The following is a 27,152-nucleotide window of genomic DNA, read 5'->3' as shown; positions in this document are numbered from 1 at the left end:
TTTCTGTAGAAAATGCATGTCATTTTGATTGATTCTTTATTTGAAATGTCAACTTCATGAAGATACAACTTAGTATATGTTGAAACAAAATGAAAGACTCACAGATTCAGTTTCATTGTCTTTTTTATGCAAAGAAATACAGTATTTTCCATAGTACAAGAATTAATAAACCCTGGAATGGTAAGGTTGCAAAAAGAAATAAAACCCTCAAGATTCATTTTTACTCCAAATGAACAAAGGGTAGATATGCCATACGCCAGCCACTATTTTTAATGCCTGTTGTACAAAGATGCTGTTCATGTCTTTAGTGTTTCATAATACAGAGAATGTGCAGTAATCCCATTAAAGATCACGTATAATGTGGCACTGCATAAAACTCAGCACTGTCCTCTAACCGAAATCCATACAACCATACGCACCTTTCAAAATGTTTTCACTGACATCAGCTGCTTTTTCAAATCTAGTTTTTCATACACTTAATCAGGAAAAAAAAAAAAACCCGTACAGCCTCATAACTACTATCCAATTGAACATGGAAAATACAATGACAAAACACTTGCTTTCCAAGTTGAAATCACTAATATCTGTAAGGCCCATTTAACAGCATCCAGGTTTTGTAAGCCTTGTAGAATTACACAGAGCCATCTAGAAGAAATGTTTCCCCCAAACGCCTCCTTCACTCTGCAATTTTGATGTGCGCTTATGGTGTGAGTCTCAGTTCAACGTCACGGTCTGAAGTCAAGAGTCGCTGTCTGAATCGGTCTCGTTGGGTGTTTTGTCCGTCTCCAGGTGCAGCTCTCTGACAGTAAGGATGCGAGTGAGCATGCTGTCCAGAGCCTCGTCGCTCAGCGAGGCGGTCGAGAACCACATGGGACTGCTGGGTACGCAGGAGCGCTCGGGGCTTAGGTAGAACTGGGTCGTGCATTGCCTCACACTGGGTGAGCTGGAAGAAAATTAAGAGTGCATTATAGTGCATATTCCCTTATTTACTTTCATAAACAGCATTAACATTAAAATAATCATTACATTTTAAAATACACCAATCAGGCATACAATTATGACCACCTTCCTAATAGTGTTGGTCACACTTTAGCTGCCAAAACAGCCCTGACCCGTCGAGACATGGACTCCACTAGACTCCTGAAGGTGTGCTGTGGTATCTGCACCAAGATGTTAACAGCAGATCCTTTAAGTCCTGTAAGTTGAGAGGTGGGGCCTCCATGGATCAGACTTGTTTGTTCAACACATCCCACAGATGCTCGATTGGATTGAGATCTGGGGAATGTGGAGGCCAAGTCAACACCTCAAACTCATTGTTGTGCTCCTCAAACCATTCCTAAACCATTTTTGCTTTGTGGCAGGGCATATTATCCTGCTGAAAGAGGCCACAGCCACCAGGGAATACCGTTTCCATGAAAGGGTGTACATGGTCTGCAACAATGCTTAGGTTGGTGGTACATGTCAAAGTAACATCCACATGGATGGCAGGACCCAAGGTTTCCCAGCAGAACATTGCCCAAAGCATCACACTGCCTCCACCAGCTTGACTTCTTCCCATAGTGCATCCTGGTGTCATGTGTTCCCCAGGTAAGTGACGCACACGCACTTGACCATCCAAGTGATGTAAAAGAAAACGTGATTCATCAGACCAGACCACCTTCTTCCATTGCTCCGTGGTCCAGTTCTGATGCCCACCGTTGACACTTTCGGCAGTGGACAGGGGTCAGCATGGGCACCCTGACTGGTCTGCGGCTATGCAGCCCCATATGCAACAAACTGCAATGCACTGTGTATTCTGACACCTTCCTATCAGAACCAGCATTAACTTCTTGAGCAATTTGAGCTAGCTCGTCTGTTGGACCACACGGGCCAGCCTTCGCTCCACACATGCGTCAATGAGCCTTGGCCGCCCATGACCCTGTCGCCGGTTCACCACTGTACCTTCCTTGGACCACTTTTGATAGATACTGATCACTGCAGACCGGGAACACCCCACAAGAGCTGCAGTTTTGGAGATGCTCTGACCCAGTCGTCTAGCCATCACAATTTGGCCCTTGTCAAACTCGCTCAAATCCTTACGCTTGCCCATTTTTCCTGCTTCTAACCCATCAACTTTGAGGACAAAATGTTCACTTTGCTGCCTAATATATCAGGTGCCGTGATGAAGAGATAATCAGTGTTATTCACTTCACCTGTCAGTGATCATAATGTTATACCTGATCGGTGTATATTCTAATTGAAAACAAATATTTTAAGTTGTAATACAGTTTTTACTGAATTTCAGATCAAATAAAAGCAGCCTCGGTGAGCAGAAGAAAATCTTACTGATCCCAAACTTTTTAATGGCAATGTGTGTTTTTGTATTTATCTGTTATTTCAAACAAACATACCATTTTGAGATATAGAACTCGTACAGCCTGACAGGACAGCGGAGAGGATTGTCTGAATTTTCCTTTATCTCATATATAGTATCATTGTCGTCATCCTCTTCCCTTCTTTTCTTTGCAGGGATGCCATCTACATTGAACAAACAAACAAATGATACACACAACAAGAACACAAAAAAACCCAATCAGGCTATGACGGTATGACTGACCACTGACCAGAGCTCGAGTCCTCTTTGGGGGGATAGAAGCGCAAACAGGCCATTTTGGTGCTGCCCTTGCTCCGAGAGCAGCGGACGATGTGGCCAAAAGAGAGGCAACGGTGTTGCTCCACAGTCTTGTAGTTGAAGAACTTAGTGAAGAAATAGAGCAACGTGTTGAGCAGCACACCGGGTGAAAACGCTCCCAGCTGCTTACAGTCCCACAGATACTCCTCCTCCACACGAGAATGAACATAACCTGCACAAACAAAGAGGCGTTCGTTTGTAGCACAACAGAGAAATTAGCCAGTCTCATGTTGGTGTCTTAAATTACTCACCACTGGGCAAAATAGTTGGTTTCCATCCTTTGAGTGTATTGGTCATTTCATGGCAGAATTTGGTGTAGAAGACATCAGAGAAGATGTTCTCCATACGATTGTTCTCAAACAGGTACTGCAAACATCGACAAGAACCAATCAAACAAACTATAACACAACATGACTGAATGTGTTCAGTTTGTGTGATTTCTTCTTGTTTCACCTGCTGGATGCCCAAGCAGAGGTAAAAGATGCTGTCAGGGCTGTACTTCTCTCCGTTGGGTCGACGGACTTCAGAGATGAACTTGCAGAGGCCGTAGCTGAGTTCAGCCGTGCAACACTTCAACAGGTCCTCCTTTATTGTCATAATACGCGCTATGGTTGATGAAGAGGACGTGTTTAATGCTTAAATGGCATGGTGAAGATTGTAGCTTAACTAGTAAAGCATGATGTAAACAATGGCAAAGTCTATGGTACAAATCCTAAAATTTATAAATTGAAACACATCAAGCCACTTTTATGCATAATTGTTCGTTTTTCATTCTTTTGGGGGTTAAATGTTGGGAATAAATCAAACTGAGACCTACAGCCAAATTTGGGAGTCTCCATGTTGGGTTGGGCGTTTCTCCAGCGCACCCAGTCCTTCCAGGCATTGACGGCATACTCGTGTTGCAGTTTGGAGAGACTCGAGAAGTTGTCTGGAGCTGGTTTGGCTGGAACCACTGCTGCACTTTTACGGCCCTACACACCAATAAAACACAAACATGTAATCATCGATATAAAAAAAAAAAAAAAAAAAAACCTTTACTACAAAATTCATATTTTGAAAAAAAGTTAAATTTCATATTATCTGTTCAATGTATTGTATTAAAGAGAATATGTGTACATCAACTGAGTTTTTATTTCTAATGTGACAATTTAAAAGACTATTTGAAAGTATGAAAAAAATAATATTAGGCATAATCATAAGACTTTAATGGGTAGCACTTTCTTTTACAGTCCTGTTTCACGTGTACATACTATGTATTTTTTATAGTAATTATAATACCCAAGTAATAACTAGGCACTAGCCCTGGACCCTATTAAAAACGCTATTAAAAGGGATAGTTCACCCAAAAAATGAAAATCCTGTCATCATTTACTCCCCATGAAGTTGTTCCAAACCTGTATACATTTCTTTGTTCTTCTGAACACAAAAGAAGATATTTGGAAGAATGTTTGTAACCAAGCAGATCATAAAAAACTTGCTTCAGCTTTATTTTGTTTTGTTTTTATTTTGTATATTTCGTTGTACAGGTCCTCTGATGTTGTGATGATGTCGTGGCTAAATGTAAAATGATTGGAACATTTCTACCAAGTAGTGGCATTTTGCATAACATTGCTAAAAATGCTCTCAGAATATTGTAGCAGAAACAAACTGATTTATATCACCCACCTTAGCATGATAATATAAATGTTAAATTGTTTGAACATTTTGGTGAAAAATCAAGAATAATTCAAGAGTAGTTGTTCTTACCCGTTTCTTCTGAGGGAGGCCATCACGTCCTCTCTTGCGTTTGCGTTTGACAGAATCTGTCATCTCCTTTTGTGCTTGCCCTCTGAAAAGTTCAATGCTCTCTGAAATGTGAAAGGATAAAGATACGTGACATGTGAATGGAAAATAAGAAATAAATACAGTTGCGAGCAGCAATTATCAGGGATCAAGCGCTTTAAGGCCTTTAAGCACAGGCGTAAAAAAGTATTGTGTTTTATTTAGCAAGTCTGTAACCATCTCGATCATTTACAGCCAATAGGTATCAATTTACCCTAGGTTAATTGCCTGTATTGTAAATGGTTTTTGGTTTTTAAAGCTTTTTAACAGGTATTGAGGTCAAGCCAAAAACCTAGGACTGATTCCCCAAAGTTGGTTTTTGAAATAATCTCCAATATTTAACAAACGATTCGTTAGACTGAGGCGGTCTTATGGGCAAAGTTGTTCAGACTTAGGAGTTCTACCATGTGGTACAAATGTCATGGGCGCGTGCAAAGCAGCACAGTACACGATCCTTTATCCATGTGAAATACACGAAGGTGCCCCCCGGTGGCCAATTTCTTTCGAATTTCTCACAGGCCCGAGTCAAACAGGCCCAGCGAGTTTCATTCCGATTGGCCTCTGTTAACCTTGTCTGATTGCTGCTTAAATTCATTGGCCGATAGTGGACATGTTTTTTGAGAATGAACGTCAATGAGACAATCACGGCACATCGGACAAAGATACTGCATGCCAAAGTCCATTGGACTAAAAGTGAAGTAATTACAATAATAATATGGTCACAGCGCTACACGCTTGAACCTCTAATTGGATTGTGTTTATGCATTTTGACCTCTAATCCACAGTAGAAGCTCTTACCAACTGGGAAATCAGCCTCCAGGTCCATCTGTGGCTCTTCTGCTGCGGTAGAGACGGGGGTTTGTGTGGCAGATCTGGATGGAGGCGGCCTTTCAGGCTCTGTGGGTTGATCCCATGTCTGAGCAGAAGACATTGAGTCCTCCTCCCAACTCAGATTGCTGGATAGGGCTTCCAGATCAAGATCCTCCATTATATTTCCAGCCGGATCTGATTAACAAAACAAGAGGCTTGTGAACAAAAAAAAAATGTGTGCATGCGTGTCTTTGTATAAATAAGTTTTGTTGGATTAGTGTGTTAAAAGACTACTTATGTTTTTTTTTTTTTACATTTTCCACTTTCTTTAATGTGTAATGTTGCTGTTTGAGCATGAAAAAGTTACAAAGCCCAAAGTCACTCCAAAGGAAGTTATTCTCTATATCAGTGCACACTGTTTCTGAACTCCCTGAAATGCCTCGATTGTATTCTTGAGTTTTCCTCTAGGAACATGTCACAATATTCCTCATTCATATAATTCCTGGCCAAGGCATATTCAAAATAAAGAGGCGGGGCCTGGTTGAGTTAGTTAGTAGTGTGCTGAAACTCTATGTTAAGAGGCATGACATTTCCCAAACATCCTCAAAGCGATTGACCAATCACAACACACTGGTCCAGTTGACCAATCAGAGCACACTGCGCTTTTCATAAGGAGGCGAAATAGAGACAGGAAATAAACACAGCGTTACTGTCAGACTGGGAAGTGAGGTGCTGCAACAATGTAAAAATGTGAAAAATAAGTGTTTTTTTTAACATTCAAGCATAAAAAAAATCTTTTAAAAACCTTAAATTTGTCCCTAATTTACCAGTAGATGTGATGCATTTCTCCCTTTCTGTATCCTCAGCCACCATCTCCGCCATCATGATGAGGTCAGCCTCCAGAGGGTCATCAGGGATCTTCTCTTTGATTTCCTGAATGGTCTTGACGATGCGCTCAGCGCTGTCCAGAGTCGTGGGGAAGAACAACGGCACTGGAACCTGCATAAACAGACAGAGACACATGATGATACAAGTATATACCAAGGGTGTAATTAGGGGTGGGAGTTTTTAGGTTACCTTTGAATCTAATCTATGATCTGCAATTTATTTTAAACTGATTATAATAGTTTAAGTTTTTTCATTTTTTTAATTATTTTATTTATTTTTCAATTTGCCTAGTTTTCATTAGTTTTAAATATTATTTTTTAGCATCCCCCGTCCCCCAAAGTTTTGTAGTTTTAGATTGGAAGAGGTAGAGATAACTCACCGGTAGCGGTAGCCCCACAGACTTTGGAGTGTATTGTGTGTAGAGATTCATGGGAACCGGAACATAGACTGGCACCGGCACAGGAAGCACTATCACGGAAGGTCCATCTAAAGGACAACAGACGTGCACAACATGCGAGTGTCAGCATATGCAATGCCCACTAGAACCATGTCTGCAACAGTGATTCCTAGTACCTGTTTGTGTGTTCATGTCACAGACATTGGGTTTACAGGATGTGCCTTTGTTCTGACAAAAGGGTTTACAGAGTAGGGCCTTGTTCTTCAGGATTCGGGGTGGTGGAGCAGAAGCCTTCACACCATCTGTCTGTGTGCTGGCCGTCTGGGGACAACACAGAGAACGACTGATTTCATACACATTTCATGAAGAATGTCAGCTGTTTTACTTGTGTAATTTTTTCCCCCAAACCAGTTCAACGCAAACTCCAATTCTATAGATTAGATTTCAATGACATAACCAATCGCAGTGCTGATTGCAAACACAATGCTAGAACAAATAATAACCCCTAAACATACCCTACACCCTAACCTTAACCTATGACATTGGCTGCAGGGCAGGATTGGCTCTGAACTGGTTTGGGGAGGGGAAAAACTCCCATGGTTTAATCGATATTCTGAAAAACTCACATTTCCAGAACTTTTTGCAGTAGCAGCTGGAACAGAGCCTGAGGAAGCAAAAAGATAATTGTGAGAGATAACACACAGAAAATAGTTGACTCATTGCTTAGTTTGCAAAAAAAACAAACAAGGAAATAATGGTGACAAACTTTAATGCAAGTATGTATGTAACTGGCAATGTGTTTTTGCAGCAATATTAAAATTCTTTCAGAGAACTGATAAACTGATTTTCATGTTATGGCTTATATCTGATAAATGGAAGATACAATTCTATAATTTTTTTCTAAAAACAAACAAACAAACAAACTAAATAGTCATTTACAATACAAGTGAATTTAGCCATTGCAACATTACAGAACTGAAAACGTGTATATATATATATATATATATATATATATATATATATATATATATATATATATATATATATATATATATATATATATATATATATATATATATATATACAAAAGATTAGATTTCAGATAAACACTGTTCTTCTGAACTTTCTATTCATCAAATAATCCTGAAAAAAAATATTGTACACAAATATTTTGTACAATTGTACACATTAAATGTTTCTTGAGCAGCAGATCAGCATATTAGAATGATTTCTGAAGGATCATGTGACACTGAAGACTGGAGTAATGATGCTGAAAATTCAGCTTTGCCATCACAGGAAGAAATTACTTTGTGAAATATATTCAAATAGAAAACAGTTATTTTAAATTGTAATAATATTTCACAATATTACTGTTTTTTACTGTATTTTTAATTAAATAAATGTAGCCTTGGTGAGCAGACGAAACTTCTTTTAAAAACATTAAAAATCTTAGTGGTTCCAAACTTTTGGACTGTACTATATTATATATATATATATATATATATATATATATATATATATATATATATATATATATATATATATATATATATATATATATATATATATATATATATATATATATATATAGAGAGAGAGAGAGAGAGAGAGAGAAAGATTGGCTAAATATTATATTTAAGTGATATTAAATATTAAATTAAGTGACTGCAAGATGACAGCAAAAGTAAAATCTAAATGTAAAAAATGAGAATGAGCATGCACAATAAAATATCCTATTTGAAATATATAAGTTGATGGATATGTCCAATAAATTACTTAATTTAAATTGCTTATTTAAATGAAAATAAATCAGTATACATTGCTTAATAAATTTATTAGACCACTGACAAAGAAAACAAACATATTTTAGGAATCTGTTAAAAACTTATTTATTTATGCACATGGCATTCTTTGGCCTTGATAACAGCTTGCATTCTTGCTGGCATTGTTTTATATACTTTTCCACAGTCTCTTTTGTTATTGACTTCCAAATAAATTTCTAGTTGTTCCCAAAGACTTGCTTTTGGTTAAACATTTGTGTGATCTATCTTTGAATCCATTTAATCACAACAATAATTATATTTTAGCATTACAAACACTACTGTGACTAAAGTGCTTAAACATACTGGTGTGGATTAACCATTACAGAAACATAAAAAATGATTGTGGTAATCACCAATACTGTTAGTTTAGGGCAGCTGTGGCACAAAGCTTACATTGAGTGGTGGTCTAATAAATTAAGCACTGTATTTATGATTTACTAGGGCTGCACGATTAATCGCATGCTTTTGTCATGCGTGTCTCGTCAGTAAAGCCGGTTCTGTGATTAGCGGTAAATGTCCATCACCTGCTTTCAAATGGAGTGGCACTTAATATACAGAGCCGTAGTTCGCGGACAAGCTACGCAATATCGCGTTCGTAATCGAAAGCGATTCATCTGCATTATGAACGATATTGCGTAGCTTGTCCGCGAACTACGGCTCTGTATACATAGACGTTGGAACGGGGGGGGGGGGGGGGTGGGTGGGACCAGCCCGACCCCCTCCACCCCCCAACCCTTTTCTCCACCCCTCTAGGGCTTAGCCAGCTGTTTTCTTCGTTCAGTGGCTCGATATTACCGGTATGAATTTTTATGTTCCAAAATGTTGTGAAAATAAAACAGCTCGCCCTCGTTCATTTCAGGGGTTCTATATAATTACCATTTGTGCATTTCATTCATTGTGCCTTGACACCAGTTCAAAACTGAGTCCCAAAAGTCCGCGTAAGAAGCATAAAGCCTCGTTTACACTGCACGTGTGTGCGTTGCATTACGGCTCCGGCAAGGTTTTGTTCCGTCTTCTGAGCGGTGTCAACTCACACCAGAAGCATTTCAGAAGCGAAGCGGCTGGATTCCCGATACCACGAGATTTGCATGTCTGACGATTTTTTCATTTATTTTTTTCGTGTTTTTAATGGCTAAATTGTTATATTTTGTCCGGTTTTATTGTGTTTATTGCTATGCCATACTTTATTTTGCTGTAGCCATACAGATGAAGTTAATACACTTAAAATTCCAGTTATGGACAACAAAAACAAAGAAATTTCAAGTTTTTCAACTTCGAATCTCTTGTCGTCAGTTTCTGGCATCGTAGTGATGCGAAATATGACCAGGAGTTTACTCAGGGTGATTATTTTGACTTTATTTTGTATTTGAGCTGCGCGTCTTTGACGCGGCGTCCGTCAAAAATAGGCGAGGCGCCTATCTTTAGCGAAGTGGCGCAGCAAGCTTCTGGGACGCTTCTCAAACGCACCGCGGTGTGGCTGGTGTAAACACGAGCATTGACTAGAGTGGCCGCGAATCAGCTCCGGTAGCCACTTCGCAGCCGTAACGCGCCGCACACGCGTGCAGTGTAAACGAGGCTTAACACGTACAGACTCCATGTAGGCCTATGATTCGCTCTTTTGTTGTTCTGTTTTCTTTCAGGATCAAAAATATAACAAATGAAAGCGTTTATCTGTATTTCCGACTGATGAGAACTATGCATATACATTCATAAATCAGTCAATTTTGTATTCTATTATGAGATATTTTATTCTAATGTGATCAGTGACTCAAGCACTGATGGACCAAAGAGCGCGCATTTCGACATTTGCAGTAAAAACTTGAAATATAAATTCTCAGAAAATGCATTTAATACCAATATATTGAAACGTCTGTTTATATGCTCCATTAATAAAGGAGTCCAGACATTGGAAAAATATCAGTCCACATGCGTTTTATATTTAATATGAGGGAAATAGACATGCATGCATGCGTGACACAAAAAAAATCTTTAACTTTTAGGTAGCAAAATATTTTTTAGTAATTCTGTCAATTACACTAAGGTTATTACATTGTCTGCCATATATTTGCTTCTTATTTATTAAATACGGGCAATTGATTGATAAAACATTGATCAAAATTAAGATACAATTTATACAAAACGAATATCTTTTAAAAAGAGTTTTATATAAAACAAAACTTAATGAAGTCGTCAAAATCATGTTTTACCAAAAACAGCGCCGTTGCTAGGAGGGCGCCAGCGCCTCTGCCTTTCAGCGCCTATGCCTCGCGAGTGGATGATAGCCCTGAAGACGCCTAGCAATGATATACCTTTAGTGGTAGTATACCTTTAGTTAAGTTATACCTTAAGAGTCTTCGTAGCGCGCTAAGAGACAATGTTATCGGGAAACGCAGCCCAGGTATGATGCGTTTTATGCGTAATGGAGATTCCAAAGCGCTCTTCTTTGGTCAGAACCATGGAGAGCGATCGCGGATAGGTCTGTCCTATGCACCGAAACTTTTAACAATGCAACAAAATATTTAAAATCTATATTATGCACAGATAATATAACAGTAGGCTATATTAATCAATATTTTTTTATTAGGTTAAGCAGTGATTGGATAACGTTTTTTTTTATTTATTTAACATTTTTAATTTAAGGCCCATCCAAAACTGGATTCCTGGCTTCCTGGCGCCGTGCCTGGGCCACACTGAGCTGTGCGTAACGCCCACAGACGCCCCCCAAAGAAGAATCCCGCCCCCCCTCTCACAATATAGTTCCAACGTCCCTGTCTGTATATTAAATGCCGCTCCATTTGAAAGCAGGTGATGGACATTTACCGCTAATCACAGAACCGGCTTTACTGATGAGACACGCATGACAATCTCGTGCAATTAATCGTGCAGCCCTATGATTTACTAATAAATATTTCTGATAAATTAAAATCTCTAATGTCGACTGATAACCATTATGGTATCGATATACTGTGCATCCCTCATGGTACAAGGATTATAGAGGATAGTCACCTTGCAGAACGCTATTTCCCAAAACACATGGCTGTCCATTGGATGCACTAGAGAGTGATATAACATTGGCAATGACCGGTGTGGCCTCTTTAGTCATCAGTGATGTGCGATTCACTGTACTTTGAGGGGCTGGAGACGGCGCTGGGCTTGTCCCTGAGGAAACCAGTTACCAAAAGACAAGACAGACATCAAAAGATAAGCTACAGAGGCGAGATATACACAAATATCTGCAGGAAGACATACCTTGTGTGGTCAGAGATTTGCTTGAAGATTTGACTGGCCCAGTGATTCCCTGCAGACTGCAAAAGAACATCAAGCATTGCAAGCTGCAGAAATGCTTAATCTCACCCAGCCATTTCACAGTCTCTGTCATCTTCTTGGCCTGCCTGCACATGGAGCACTTTATTTCCTGTCAGAAATGTACTCACTGTTAGTTGAAAGCCACAACCACAGCATAACATCTTAATGCATCTTAATGACAGCCTTGTACATCGTTTCTCAATGATAATAATAAGAGTTCAAATATTACCTTACGCATTAATAAGGTATGTTGCTGTAAGCATACGTTCCCACAGAACTCCTCCTCTATTTTATCAAAAACTTCAGTGATGACAGTCTGAGAGGAGCCACTACAGTAGAAGCAGTTGCGACAGTGTTTCTTCCCCCAGCGCTTGACCAGGTCATGCTTATAAAGTAACTTGCATCCTGTACATGGATGAACATACAAGTAAAGCTTAGACAACTTGGTATTAAGACATGCATGTATGAATCAAAAAGAAAACACATGGCATGAAACAATATCTAAATTTTGCTCTTAGCACGTACCCTCACTGCAGAAAGAGCGGTCAATCTTGTTTATCCTTTTCACCTCCTTGACAACTTTATCGATCTTGCAGTATTCGCAGCGAGCCATGACGTTGTTGATCTGTTTGAACTCCTCAACACAAGCGTTATCGCAGAAAGCGTACATTTTCCTCTGAAAGGTCAGAAAAGCATGCAACCAATTAGGTTTAGGGTCATTGTTGAGTAGAAAGTATAAAGAAACAAACGAAATGAAAGAATTTTAATTATAAACTTTGCAATGCAAATATAAATAAGAATGTGTGATATCAGCAGTCATATCAGTTTCAGTCAATAAATTAGACTTTTTATGTTAATGCTGTTGATACTGGTCTGATAAATAAATATGACAATATATTTAAGACTTAATAAATTAATGCATTTTATTAACAGGTTAGTTTACCCAAAAATGTAATTTCTGTCATTAATTACTCACCCTCATGTCGTTCCAAATCTATAAGATCTTCGGAACACAAACTAAGATATTTTTGATGAAATCCGAGAGTTTTATTTTTATTTTTTTTATCTTTCATAGTAAACAATGTAATTATCATCATTCAAGGTCCAGAAAAGTAGTAAAAACATCGTTTAAATAGTCATTGTGACTACAGTGATTTAACCTTAATGTTATGAAGCAACGAAAATACATTTTGTGTGCAAAAACAAAAAAACATTGACTTTGTTCAACAAATTAAAGGTGCCGTAGAACGTCTTTTTAAAAGATGTAATATAAGTCTAAGGTGTCGCCTGAATGTGTCTGAAGTTTCAGCTCAAAATACCCCATACATTTTTTTTATTCATTTTTTTTTAACTGCCTATTTTGGGGCATCATTAAATATGCACCGATTCAGGCTGTGGCACTTTAAATTCTCGTGCTCCCCGCCCACGGAGCTCGCGCTTGCCTTAAACAGCATAAACAAAGTTCACACAGCTAATATAACCCTCAAAATGGATCTTTACAAAGTGTTCATCATGCAGCATGTCTAATCGTGTAAGTATTGTATTTATTTGGATGTTTACATTTGATTCTGAATGAGTTTGATAGTGCTCTGTGGCTAAAGCTAACATTACACACTGTTGGAGAGATTTATAAAGAATGAAGTTGTGTTTATGAATTATACAGACTGCAAGTGTTTAAAAATGAAAATAACGACTTAATAACGGTCTTGTCTCCGTGAATACAGTAAGAAACGATGGTAACTTTAACCACATTTAACGGTACATTAGCAACATGCTAACTAAACATTTAGAAAGACAATTTACAAATATCACTAAAAATATCATGATATCATGTCAGTAATTATTGCTCCATCTGCCATTTTTCGCTATTGTTCTTGCTTGCTTACCTAGTCTGATGATTCAGCTGTGCACAGATCCAGATGTTAATACTGGCTGCCCTTGTGTAATGCCTTGAACATGAGCTGGCATATGCAAATATTGGGGGCGTACATATTAATGATCCCGACTGTTATGTAACAGTCTGTGTTATGTTGAGATTCGCCTGTTCTTCGGAGGTCTTTTAAACAAATGAGATTTATATAAGGAGGAGGAAACAATGGAGTTTGAGACTCACTGTATGTCATTTCCATGTACTGAACTCTTGTTATTTAACTATGCCAAGGTAAATTCAATTTTTAATTCTAGGGCACCTTTAATCTCTTCCCTGTCAGTCTCCTATATGTGACTATTTTAACTATGTTTTTACTACTTTTCTGGACCTTGAATGTGGTAATTACGTTGCAGTCTATAGGGGATCAGAAACCTCTCAGATTTCATCACGGATATAAAACGACATGAGGGTGAGTAATTAATGACAAATTTTTTGGGTGAACTAACCCTTTAATAAATTGCATTTGACATTATTTATAGCTGGTTGCTTATGGTTAAAACAGAAATAAAATAAAATTGTTTACTTACAGAATGTATGTTTTTTTTTCCTCCATGGCAAAAGCATTTTGTTTCTTTATTCTTTTTATGTAGCTTAATTTTTTCTTAAAGTTTTTTTGTAATCGGCCTCAAATGTAGATTTTGACCTAATAATGGCCAGTATATCAGTTATTAACTTTCAAATAATAGTTATCGGTATCTTGACAATCTGTGCATATTGTTGCATGTGATCAAATTATAAATAAAAAGAAATTCCAAGAATTCATTATGCCTGTAAAACCATCAACTCCAACTATTCTAGTACTATTATATTTTCTCCCCCTTATTTGAAATGTTTCATTTTTTTTCAGTGCCGAGTTAGTCTACACCAGTTTACAGGAGTACCTTGAACTCCAGCAGCTCTGGTTTGTGGTAGAATGAGTTCAGACACTGAGAGCAGGGGATCTTGGTGACTGTCTGCACAGGATTACTGGGAGCGCTAGTCTTTGTTGATGAGCTGGACTCTGTTGAAGCAGGTTTGGAAGCAGCAGGTTTTTGGGTAGATGTGTTGTTGGTTGTAGAAGTTATCATGTTCACCTGGTTGTTAGTTTTCGTCTTACCAAAGGACTCCTGAACAAAGTCAAAAAGCGAAATATTCATTATCTCTACTTCTATGATTGACATTTTGAATCAGAGCGATCCGTAAAAGTACTAAACTCTACCTGATATGACACTACACAGGAAAAGGAGCAGAAGTTCTGGATGGTTCCATCAGACATGGCTAGATGATACTGAGGCACTAGTTTCAGCTTGCAGCTGTTGCATTCTACTGGAGCACCTTGTTAGAATGCAAACAAAAAAGATATTTGAAAATACTTCCAAAAGAGAAGACCATTAAGAATGCTGAATCTTGGTGAATATGTTACCTGAAGAACTGACAGTCTGAACTTTATTTGCTGTAACACAGGAAGGGGAGCAGAAAAGCTCTCTAATTCCCCCTGTGTTCGGACTGTCCACCATTTCTGCCACCGGGCGCATGGTACGACAAATTTTGCAAGGGACAGGTTTCAGACTCTTCTACAAAAAGAAGATCAATTTATTTAATAATGACTTTCAACAAAATAACCAACCCTTATTTAGGAATTCTTTTGCTGTTACCTTTTTGAAGCCTATGAGGCAGTTTTGTTTGCAGAACTTCATAACACTGCCCTCTACCTGCAGAGATGGACACTGACTGTCTGTGCCATAGCAGTATCCACCACAGTTCACACAGCTGTTCATGTTCAGCTTATTGGAGGTGCGGAACTGGTTGAAGCAGCTGTCGCTGCACAGCTTATGGATGGAGCCCATGAAGTTCACTTCATGAGTGTAAGTCTATGAGAAATGCAATTGCAACATGCAACCTTTTAGATCTTTTAAAACTACTGAACTTTATTTCTATATGGATCTTATAAAGCAGCCACAGAAACTCATACAATTGTCAGAGACTATAACATACTTAGAGTTCATTTTTAGTCTAACAGAACAATAGTGTTTTCTAGAGAAATATAAAGTAACAAAAAAGCAAATGCATCACAAACAACCAGTCGGTTATAATACAGATTTGCTTTTCATGGACCTAAAGTACACTAAACAGTAGTTTCTGTCCTAATATGTGTGAGCAATATGTACACTGCAATCATAAAGGTTGATTAAAAAAAAAATACAAAGTGGATTCAGAAAGCCTACAAACCCCTTAATTTTTTCATTTTGTATGTTGCTGCCTTATGCTAAACTGCTTCATAAGGCAGCAACATACAAAATCACAATCTACGCTCCATAAAGCTTGATGACAAAGCAAAAACATGAGACAACTTTGCAAATTTATGAAAAAAATTTAAAAAAAAAGGGGTCTGAATATGCAAAAGCCTCCAAGTGCCATCTGAAATTTTCTTCTAAAATGAGCGTTTTTAATCAAGCTTGTATGTTTAGGTTCAGTAATTTCACTTTATTAGCAATTAATAGGTCCTTTGCATTGCCATTAAAGTGAAATAACTGAACATAAACATTCAAGCTTGATAAAAATGCTCATTTTAGAAGAAATTCAGACCTAATAGGGCCATAAAACACTTAAAAAAAAAAAAAAAAAAAAAAAATGTTGTTCACAAGACTTTGGACTACTGGATTTTGTAGATCAGAGTCTTTGTTATAACATGTTGTGAAGACAATCTTGTCCGTTCATTCACATAAAACATCACTAACTTTTGTGTGACACTTTGTTTTGATGCGTTTCACATCTGGAAAGATCATCAGATCTGGGAATGCCACCGTGAGGAAGATGTGAGAGGACTAAAAGAAAGAACGTTTTTGTTTGTTTTAAGTTTATTTACAGGAGTGTACAATATAATACAGACAGTCAGAAAGATAGACAGATAAATAGAAAGATTGATAGTCAGATATAAAGCACATTTTCGAGCACACAGTCACAGAGATTTGTGCCATTCCTGGAAACAATTCCTGGTCAACTGAAGACACAGGTGCACGTCACATGCCTGGCACTTCCAAGGGGTTTGCTGCTTCTTGCCATGCACCGCTTTGCAATGCACGCAGATCCGACGTCCAGCAGAGGCGATTTTCCTGGTGTCTGTGCTCAGCTGAGCTCCTGGAACAGGCACGTGGTCACTACTGGTCCGTTTTCGTTCCGTTTTCAGCGACACGCCACAGAGCTCTGCGATAAGCTGCTCCATAAACTCTTTGTGGGACAGGTTGCCGTACAGCTCTTTGTGTATTGTATAGGCGTTGGTGGCAGCAATATCCAATAAGTGGAGAAAGATCTTTCTGTACCACTTCAAGGTTTTGTGCTGTGCGGTGTAGTACTGCAACAGCTGATCGGACAGGTCGACGCCCCCCATGTGTTGGTTGTATGCGACAATCGGTGCGGGACAAGGATAAGTCTTCAAGCTCCATGTTGCTTCTGCTTTCACCCTCCTCTGTACAATGTCTCCGTTGTAGGCAGGATGGATAGTGGAACAGACAGACACCTCTCGTGTGTCCATCCACTTCACAAACACAAGCGGTCCATCCCGAATCCACCTAATAGATCCCCTGGTGGACTTTTTGGTCAGTGAATTAGCTGCATTCTGTGGGCTGTCCTTCCTGTAGTCTCTGTACGTCCCACAAGCACCATACTTCATGGCTAACAGGTCTTTTAAGAGCTTCGGACTTGTGTAGAAATTGTCCATGTACACATGGTACCCAGATCCCAAAATTTTTTTGTCCAAAAGAGACATCACAGTGTCATACGGTAGTCCATGACCAGAGGCACTGGCGTTCTTTCCCGTGTACACAGAAAAGTCCACAGTGTATCCGTTCGACGAGTCCGCGAGGACAAACAGCTTGAAGCCCCACTTGGTCGGCTTGGCTTTCATGTACTGCGTCATTCCCGTGTTCATTTTGCACGCCACCATTCTTTCATCCACGGCTAAATTTCTTCTGGGATGATAGACGGTTTTGCATGCGAAACGGACTGTTTCCAAGAGGGGTTTGACCCTGAAAAGGCGGTCGTACTCATCTGTGCCCTTCTTTTTGTCATTCTCCTTGTCTTCCTCTGGGTGACTCATGTGCATATTCCATGAAACGGTGCGGTATCTGTCCCTTGACATAATCGTGGCGGGAAAAGGCACGGAGAAAAGAGTGCCCTGCCGCCAGTAGTCACTGATGGAGCTCAACTTCACCATGCCCATGTAGAATATCAGCCCAAAGTAGCGGTACATCTCGTCGACGGTGACGTCAGTCCACTTGTATTTGCGACCCCTCGCAATTGACCTGGCGGCCTGAGCGTTTGTGTTGTAGCACAGAGTTGAGACAGCGCTGTCAGTGAAAAACATTTTGAAGAGACTAAGAGGGGAATGCGAGTCGGTAGCCTTCATCTGCGGTCCAGGTTCCCGTGAGGGCAAGAATCTCAGATTCTGTGGAACCAAGTCGACGACTTTCTCCGTTTTCCACGACTGAGTGGAAAGCCCGTTTGTCCTGGCTTTCTTTGCAACAGGCATCAGGTCAATGTCATTCTCACATCTGCAAATAAAAGAATAAAAGGCAAACATTTGTGAGCATGCAAATATTAGGATCAAAGCAACTACAGTGTTTAACATTACTGAAAAACACATGCATATATTTATAATTGATGAGGTGGTACTTTACATTAAATATATTCTAAATAATTATATTTATGTCATTCAAAAGGTTTGGGGTAGGTAACGTTTTTTAAGTTTTTAAAAGTCTGAGGCTGCATTTATTAGATCAAACATACAGTAATATTGTGAAATATTACAAATTGTGTAAGATGTAATTTATTCATGTGATGTAAAGCTGAATTTTCAGCATCATTACTCCAGTCTTCAGTGTCACATGATCCTTCAGAAATCATTCTAATATGCCGATCAAGAAACATTTCTTCTCATCACTGTTGAAAACAGCTGTGCTGCTCAACAGTTTTCCCACAAAAAGTTCTAAATAACAGCATTTATTTGAAATAGAAATATTTAGTAACATTATAAAATGTCTTTACTGACACCTTTGATAAATTTAACATGTCCTTTCTACATAAAAGTATTTCTTTCTTTCAAAAAACAAAAAAAAATTATCTTACTGACCCCAAACTTTTGAACAATAGTGTATTATACAGCATAAAATGTGCATACTTGTTTTGTACAACATTTAGATGTAATGACAAGTCACCAAGGTTAAGAGCAACATATGCATTTACTCAAAATATTACAAACCAGCTTAGTTTAGTCTGGCAAACTAAGTAAAAAATGTACATGCTTGCCTAAAAACAACATGTTAACTAATAAAAAGAATAGATCACTTACTCATCAGAACTGATATCCTCTGCTGGATCAGTTCGCTCTTCAAAATTTTCCCATTCATCATCAGACTCGTGCTCTTCTTCTGAGGAATAGGTGAATTCTTCCTCACTGTCCAGGATCTGGGAAGGTTCCTCACACGTGCAGTGTGCCATCTTCCAAAAGCGATGAAAAGTGAATGAATCGAATGAAGCTTGATGCTATTTTTAATCACATTGATGGGGAGCTTTTACCATATTTGTATGGCTCGCCCAGATCATAACCGTGTGTGTTATCCGCGAGTGGGAGCGCCTTGAACGCGATAACGGTAACGTACTATCTAACATCTACAATACGAGTAAACATTGGCATGTTAAATATAGAATTAATACAGCGAGCTGGACCGCAAAACGCTGCGTTTATCTCTCTATTTACAGCGCACTGTTCTTGCTGAGATCAATAGACAAACAGGCGAAGTCTCTATTGTGTAGAAGCCGCACTCACCGGCGCTGGACTGACACACGCGCTCACAGAGAGAGAGAAACAGTCGAACCACGTAGAACTGACGCGCTATATTCATATTTTTTATGTCAAAATCACGAACTTCGTTTATTATTTATTATTTATCATTTTAGCCGGTTGTATCCATCGGCAGATGGAGGATACGCAAGCGGCAATCTCATTGGCTAGCGCTCACCTATCATCATCATTCACGCCAATCAGCTCGAGCGAACGCAGACAATGTGATTAATATTCATGAGCCAAGCAGTCTGTCAGACCTCAGAGCTGCTGACAATATACAACCTACATGAGAAAAGATGCAAAGTCGTCTTTGTACGTAAATTGAATAGATTTACATTTTTAAATTACTATTAATCATACTTTGCAGAAACACTGAATGACCAATAATGCCAAGCATCACCAGCAAGTTGTTTAATATGAAAAATGTGCTTAATATAATTTCATTTAAACACTTAGTTGCCACATTTTAGTTCTAATTATAAATGTATAGCAAGCATATAAAACAATAATACAAAAAAATGCTTGACTGACCGTTTCCTAAAAGCTTAGCTATGCTTTTGAATTATATATATGAATGCATTGTGTTAAGTTTTACACCCCTAAACTGTAAAAATAAAAGTTGACATCAGGGTTTTTGTTGAGACATTTGTCAAGTCAGTGCAACAATTCAAGGCTGAGTTTCTGAGTTCACAGAGACCTTTTTGTTATTGTGAGTAGACACACATGAAAGCAGTTTTGAATGATGTCTTCCTCTTATCTGTATAACCATAAATAAGAGTATTTTAAATTGCTGCCATTGTTATTAGAAGAAAAAAAAAAGAAGAAGAAAAAACACATGCTGGAACCTCCAGGGGGTTAAATACACTAAACTAGGGCTGCAAAATATATTGTTTTAGCATCGATATCGCGATGTGCGCATCATTGTATATTTGATTATGTCTGTACCTGAAAACATAGATTTACCTGAAAAACAAAACTTATTTCATTTGTATGGAAACTTGTTTCCACTACTGAATAAATAAAAAAGGTAATCGCAACTTTTCATCTAATCATTCTGACTTGTCTTCTCGCAATCGCATGATATAAACTCACAATTGCGAGTTATAGAGTCAGAGTTGTGACTTTATTCTGATTTTTTCCCTCAGAATTGCAAGGAAAAAGATAATTTCGAGTTTATATCCCACAATTCTGACATAACTTGCAATTGTGACTTTATATCACACAATTCTGAGGGAAAAAAAGTCAGAATTGTGAGATAAAAAGTCGTAATTATCTTCTTTTTTTTTCTGTGGCGGACAAGTTTCCAAATTTGCATCTTTGTTCAACTGTATTTATCTATGCTTGTAATTTGTTTATTAGTTTATCATTTGTTTTTTATTTTCTATACAGATTCAGTCCCCTATCATTCACTCTCATCTGATGAAATGGTTTTCATATCGAAATACATAATCGCAGAAAAACAAAATATCGCAATGTCAGTTTTTTCCAATATTGTGCAGCCCTAGACTAAAAAGCGCTTGCTGAATTTTGAGTCAAATATGACTGAAATGAAATACCTGGGGTGCGATGGAAAAGCAAAAGCAAAAAAATCTGTCAATGATAAAATGTAAATGTTTGTGTCATTCTGAACAGACACAGTAAGTGCTGTTCATTTAAATGTTGTGTCAAATATTTGTCTTGGTGTGAAAAGATCCTTAGGGGTCAAAAACATGATTAATTAGTACTGGCGCTTCAGTGCAGCAAACACCTGAACAGATAGAGATGACACTTACCATTCCTGCTTTCTGACACACACTGCACTTGAACTTTAAAGCGTTGAGGCATTTCTGACTGCAGAACTCCTTCAAAGTTCCTGACATGTCCACTGGCGCATTGACCACATCTTTTGGGTCAAGAATGTCTCTGCACGGAAACAGAAATGGTTGAAGGTCTTATTATATATGATTGTTTTTACCTTTTAAAATAAAAGCAGCATGTAATAATGTGTATTAAAGGGACAGCTCACCCAAAAATGACAATTCTGTTATCATTTACTCACCCTTGTGTCATGCCAAACCCAGAAGACTTTTGTTTGTCTTTGGAACACAAACAAAGATATCTTTAATGAAATCTGAAAGATTTCTGTCCCTCTATTGAAAGTCTGTTCACCCTAAACTCTGATGCTTCAAAACGTTCATAAAGAGATCATAAAATAAATCCATATAAATTGAGCTGTTTAAACCAAGTGTTCTGAACAGACACAATCACTTTATATTACGAACATTTAATTTAGGCTTTTATTTCACATATGAAAATTGATCAGTGAACAAACAGAAGCTCAACCAAACTTGTTTGACGCATGAGAAGAACCTCATTTGGTTCACATACTTGAGCTTCCATGAACGTTCCTATGTACGTTCACTGAGCAATGTTTATATGTGAATAAAAGCCATTCATGTCTCTTCAGAAGACCTAACTGCTCGATTCATATGATATTACTTCATAATCTCTTTATGAATGTTTTGAAGCATCCAAGTTTTGGGTGAATAGACTTTCAACTGATTAATTAATTCATTAAAATTAGACTTTTGTTTTGATTTGGAATCACATGAGGGTAAGTAAATGTCAATTTTCATTTCTGGGTAAACTAACTAAGTTTTGGTGTGGTAAAAAAAAAAAGAAGTGAATATTCAGTTCATATTCAATAACCAAGTATATGAATGCTTTGGAAGTCATTTTTGAATGTGAGTGCGTAAACATCAAATCTAATGCAAACTGTTATGATCATTTGAAAAGTTAAAATCTAAAAGTTTTATTGTAGGCATACTTGAGGCAGTGGTAACATTGTTTCTTCTGAGGTATCTTGACCACCATAGTAGAGGTGCTACAGAGACACTGAGGTGAGCAGTAGAGTTTGGGACAGCCTTTCCGCTGGAACGCAGTCTGTCCCTTTAGCAGGACTTTGTTACATCCTGTGCAGACCACACCAATTGGATTGGCAGGGGCCAGAGGACGGAGAGATAGTGTAGGGACTGGTGCTGCCTTTGCTGAGACGGCTGCTGGAGCTGCAGACACATAAAGAGGATTATGTAAGAAATATAAGATGTAACTTAATAAATCAACAGCAATATATCATATGTTTTCAGGGCTCCTACCAATGGATGTGGCATTTCCTCCTACAGAGAACACTGCGCTGATCTTGATCGCATCAGATGTCTGGTTAAACTCCTGAAAACATGAACAAAGGGTTAAACTCCATGAAACATTTTAGAACTTACTCAACAGTGCCCCAAAGCATCATGTTTTTATTGCCTGAAAATGCCACATGTTTTGACTTGTTGGGTTATTTCATTCATCTCATTGTGATTACCGTGCACCTTAAATACCAATCATATTTTGCCATTCAAATAGAGGAATTTTAGGTGACTAAATTTAATTTTCTCGTGCAGTAAAGTAGGAGGAAAAAAAAATTAGTGACAAAAGTGACAGTAAAGACATGTTACAAAAAAACTATTTCAAATAAATACTGTTCTTCTGAACTTTCTATTCATCAAAGAATCTTGAAATAAAATATGTCTCCACAAAAATATTAAAAGCACAACTGTTTTCAACATTGGCAATAATAAGAAATGTTTCTTGAGCAGAAAATCAGCATATTAGAATGATTTCTGAAGGATCATGTGACACTGGAGTAATGATGCTGAAAATTCAGCTTTGCCATCATAGGAATAAATTACATTTTTAAAAATTTAAATACAAAGCAGTTATTTTAAATTGTAATAATACTTCACAATATTGCTGTTTTTGCTGTATTTTTTAATCAAATAAATGCAGCCTTAGTGAGAATAAGAGATTCTTTCAATCTGACCAACCCAAACTTTAGTGTGTTGAAAGATGAAGTGTATTTTCAGTCATCTTTGGTCAGATGGTTTTTACATTGCGACTGTGCTTCAGATGCAATCAACTCTATCCGTGTCTGTAAAGGTGTGAACCAAATGGCCCATACAGATGTATGGCCCATAGATACTAATGAGTGTGAATGACAAAGAAACAACATTGCTCAGAGTAGATCCATCTCCTGTGGGGGGGGAGGGGGGGCAGTTTTCTATCTTAAGTAGACCCATTGTCTTTATGTATGAAGTTCTGTTCAACAGACAGATTTTTTTTATTTAACCTCAATTAAATTGTTAATCAATTATTCATATTACAATTGAACAATTACAAGGTAATGGGGGTGTAACGATACCCTCATGTCACAATTTGAAAAATACCACAATACTGAATTCAAATTATGGTATTATTGCGATACTCCAAGACATATGGTAAAAGGATAATAAGGATATCAAAAAAATTATTGTTGATTAAAATGCTAAATTTTGTATTACATTTGGAGTGGAAATGAATAGGCTTGGACTTGGTGCTGGTAACCCAATGCACCAAAAAAAAATATCCCCCCCCCCCAGTGAACTGATAAAAACCCACATTCAAAGACACTCTGAACACAAAGAGAAAGTATTCAAAACATATGATCTTCACACACATTGCTTAACCTTTGTTACCCCTTTAAAAAAAATAAAAGGCAGAAAAACTCACAGCTGCAGTGTCAGGCTCATCTTTAATGTTTTCCAGAGTTGCCGACGCTTTCTCATACTCCTCATCCATTGGCTCATCCTTCACCTTCACTGGAATGGCGATGGAAGGCTGGGCCACTTGTGGTTTCAGTTCAGTTTTTGACACTGGATGTGTTTGCTGCATGAAAATGGTTTTAGATTTAGGAGTGTACATCAACAAAAACTCAATGGTAAAAATAAAATAGTGATATTGTGCTCACCGTGGCAGATGGTTCAGTTTTCTCCTTTTTTATGGGTTTAGCCAGCAATTTTCCTGTTAAATGTAAACATTTTGTAGAACATACTTATCAATAAACAGAAACATCAATCAATCTTAACAAACAGTGAATTAAAGAAAGAAAAATTCACACCAACCTGTATCTTCTGGTCTATCCACCTCCATCTTCCCATCACGAACCTCAGTCTGGTCCACATCTATTGCCATTTCATTTGTGAAGTCCTCAACTTTAGCAATCACAAGCTCCTCTGAACTGTGTGCCATGTCCTCTGTGTTGCTCTTGTCTTCGCTCTTCTCTGCCGTGTCCTCTGCGTTGCTCTTGTCTTCGTTCTTCTCTGCCATGTCCTCTGCGTTGCTCTTGTCTTCGCTCTTCTCTAGTTTTCTAGCGTCCTTCTGTTCACAGTGTTCCTGTACACAGTTCTCTTCTTCTTCACCCTGGTCGGATGGACTGCCCTTTTCTGGACTGTTTCCTTGGTCCACATCTGGTTGTTGTCCTAAATCCAGATCTTCCTCCATCTCCTCTTGGTGCGACTCTACTTCCTCCAGCTCCATCAGGCTGTTTTGAGGGTTTGGCTCGTTTACACCTGGTTCAGTGGCGTCCAGCTTGCATAACTCCACTGCATCTGGCTTCTCTTCTGAAAAAGCAGCATCTCCAGTGAGATGTCCTGTGAAATCCTCACTGGCCATAAGGACACCTTCTGCAGACGTAGAGCCCAGCTGTGAAACTACCTCTGTAGGCTACGAGGGGCCAGACTTCGCTCCTGATAGTGGAAAATGATTACATTTATCCATATGGCAGAGTTCAACAATAAAGGCCCATTGAAACCAAGGACTACAACAATAAAAATATAGTTTAAAAAGTCACTCTAAATGTAAAAAAGTCCACATTTTCCTCCTAATATCCTCCATATCGCTTTATTCGCCATGTAGAAAATAGTAAATGTGTGTGAAAGTGACTTAGCTTCAGTCTCTATTTATAGTGTAGTGGGCGGGGCACTTTAGATTCTAGAGAGCATTTAATTGGACAGAAAATCTGAGGAGGAGCTAAAATGCAGAGTGATGTCACCACTTGTATGTATTGGCGAAACTGAGAAAATTAAGTTTATGTCTTCTAAATGCGAATTTTGTCATTGTTTTGGAGCACACTAGCTTATAGATAACAATAAGACTAACATATTCATATTAAAAGCCAACAAACCTCCATTTTGATTTCATGGGGAATTTTGGAAGCATAAGTTAGAATGAGCTGATAATGAAACCGCACTCCTTTGTTTTCAAGCAAAAGCAACATTATAGAGTATTTTTACTTTTCATGGAAAATAAAATAATATATAACACACATTTGTCATGAAAAATTCATTATATCTTATAAATAAATTATGCATTATTATTATTATTACGTCGCGAAAAATTACAATTACCACACAAAATTGTTGCATTTAAATATTAATCGTAAATGTGGAAGAAAACTATTAGGTGGCAGAAAAAAAAAAAGTTTAAATCTAATAGATGCATCCTCCACCATTTTAGGGATAAAAATATCGACTTTCCTCCAATATTTTATTTTACCAAGAGTTATTTTTTAAAATACATTCCTATTTCCAAACACCAGCCTAATCTACAGCTGCACATAACATGCAGCTTCAGGATTATAAACATGCATCCAATTCCTCAACATTGCATTAATGCACTGTTTTGTTGCATAGGCGTCGTTCTTTTGTCCTCAGCACACTATTCGATAAGAACGCAAACATGAAACACTCCATCACGTGGCTTTAAAACATGCATGCAAAGAAAGTTGCAGCCAGAACGGGGGGTATAAAGGTGAAATACTGCAGGGCATGCATGTTCCTGCAGCGAATCTCTGCAGAGACGATAAACAACACGCGGGCCACTCTTCACAACAGTTTAAATACTCACTTTAGAGCGCTTGACGTATTCTTTCAACAATTCCTCTCACCAGACAGCCGATGTACAAATCCAGCGCGATGCACGGTGGATCACCTCTGTATTAAAATATCAAAATTGTGGAAAAACTTGCTAAAACAGGATCAACTAGCTGGAAGGACTAGCTGGCTCTCCCGCGAAAGCACTTCCCCCTTTGCGTGCAGCAGTGCATTATGGGAGATGCACACAACAAGCGTTGGGTAGGCGCGCGTGCGTGATCCATTCATTCCTGCAAATAGGTTCGACCACTTAAAGGGTTAGTTCACCCAAAAATGAAAATAATGTCATTTATTACTCACCCTCATGTCATTTCACACCCGTAAGACCTTCGTCCATCTTCAGAACACAAATTAAGATATTTTTTTTAATCTGATGGCTCAGTGAGCCCTGCATAGCCAGCAATGACATTTCCTCTCTCAAGATCCATAAAGGTACTAAAAACATATTTAAATCAGTTCATGTGAGTACAGTGGTTCAATATTAATATTATAAAGCGACGAGGATATTTTTGAAAACAAAATAACGACTTTTTTAGTGATGGCCGATTCTTCTGAGTCGAATCATGATTCGGATCGCGTGTCAAACTGCTGAAATCACGTGACTTTGGCGCTCCGAACCGCTGATTCGACACGCTGATTCATAACGCTCCGAAGCTTCACGAAGCAGTGTTTTGAAATCGGCCATCACTATATAAGTCGTTGTTTTGTTTTTGTTTTTTACTTTTTCTCACCTGAGCTGGGCTTGCTTGTTTATTTTTTAATAACAACAAAAAAGTTATATTTTTGGCTAATGGCCCTTTCACACCAAAAGTGAAATAAATAGGCGCCTCAGGCTGAAGTAGAGGGCACAGCTCAAACAAACCTTTCAGATGTGTGGCCATTCTGGATTAAAGGTGCAGTGTGTTCATTTAA

The 27,152-nt window shown here is 38.2% G+C and overlaps 1 protein-coding gene across 1 annotated transcript; it reads right to left on the bottom strand.

Annotated features, from left to right (window-relative positions):
- On the bottom strand, positions 1 to 26,446 carry zmym4.1 (zinc finger MYM-type containing 4, tandem duplicate 1). Its single transcript, XM_048201549.1, has 27 exons — positions 26,215 to 26,446; positions 24,432 to 25,055; positions 24,278 to 24,330; positions 24,040 to 24,195; positions 22,602 to 22,674; positions 22,274 to 22,511; positions 21,240 to 21,369; positions 15,281 to 15,496; positions 15,049 to 15,199; positions 14,845 to 14,960; positions 14,528 to 14,752; positions 12,242 to 12,392; positions 11,946 to 12,121; positions 11,660 to 11,825; positions 11,417 to 11,569; positions 7,214 to 7,251; positions 6,764 to 6,908; positions 6,570 to 6,676; positions 6,130 to 6,301; positions 5,291 to 5,497; positions 4,418 to 4,518; positions 3,489 to 3,642; positions 3,125 to 3,276; positions 2,923 to 3,037; positions 2,604 to 2,843; positions 2,391 to 2,517; positions 1 to 943 (listed from the first exon to the last, which is right to left on the bottom strand). The coding sequence occupies exons 2-27, from the start codon at positions 24,979 to 24,981 to the stop codon at positions 739 to 741; spliced, it is 4,317 nt and encodes a 1,438-aa protein (XP_048057506.1). The 5' UTR covers positions 24,982 to 25,055; positions 26,215 to 26,446; the 3' UTR covers positions 1 to 738.
- Between the last annotated feature and the right edge of the window lie 706 nt (positions 26,447 to 27,152).

This window comes from Megalobrama amblycephala, linkage group LG9 (genome assembly GCF_018812025.1).
Source record: "Megalobrama amblycephala isolate DHTTF-2021 linkage group LG9, ASM1881202v1, whole genome shotgun sequence".
In the NCBI taxonomy this organism is placed as follows: domain Eukaryota; kingdom Metazoa; phylum Chordata; class Actinopteri; order Cypriniformes; family Xenocyprididae; genus Megalobrama; species Megalobrama amblycephala.
This window is presented reverse-complemented; position numbering and strand designations above follow the sequence as displayed.

Excerpts from the sequence above, each read along its gene's own strand:
- zmym4.1 (XM_048201549.1), bottom strand. The coding sequence starts at position 24,981 with ATGGCCAGTGAGGATTTCACAGGACATCTCACTGGAGATGCTGCTTTT. Across the intron at positions 11,570-11,659 it reads CAAATCTCTGACCACACAAG|GGACAAGCCCAGCGCCGTCT; the intron begins GTATGTCTTCCT and ends TGGTTTCCTCAG. Across the intron at positions 5,498-6,129 it reads GAAATGCATCACATCTACTG|ATCCGGCTGGAAATATAATG; the intron begins GTAAATTAGGGA and ends TTTGTTAATCAG.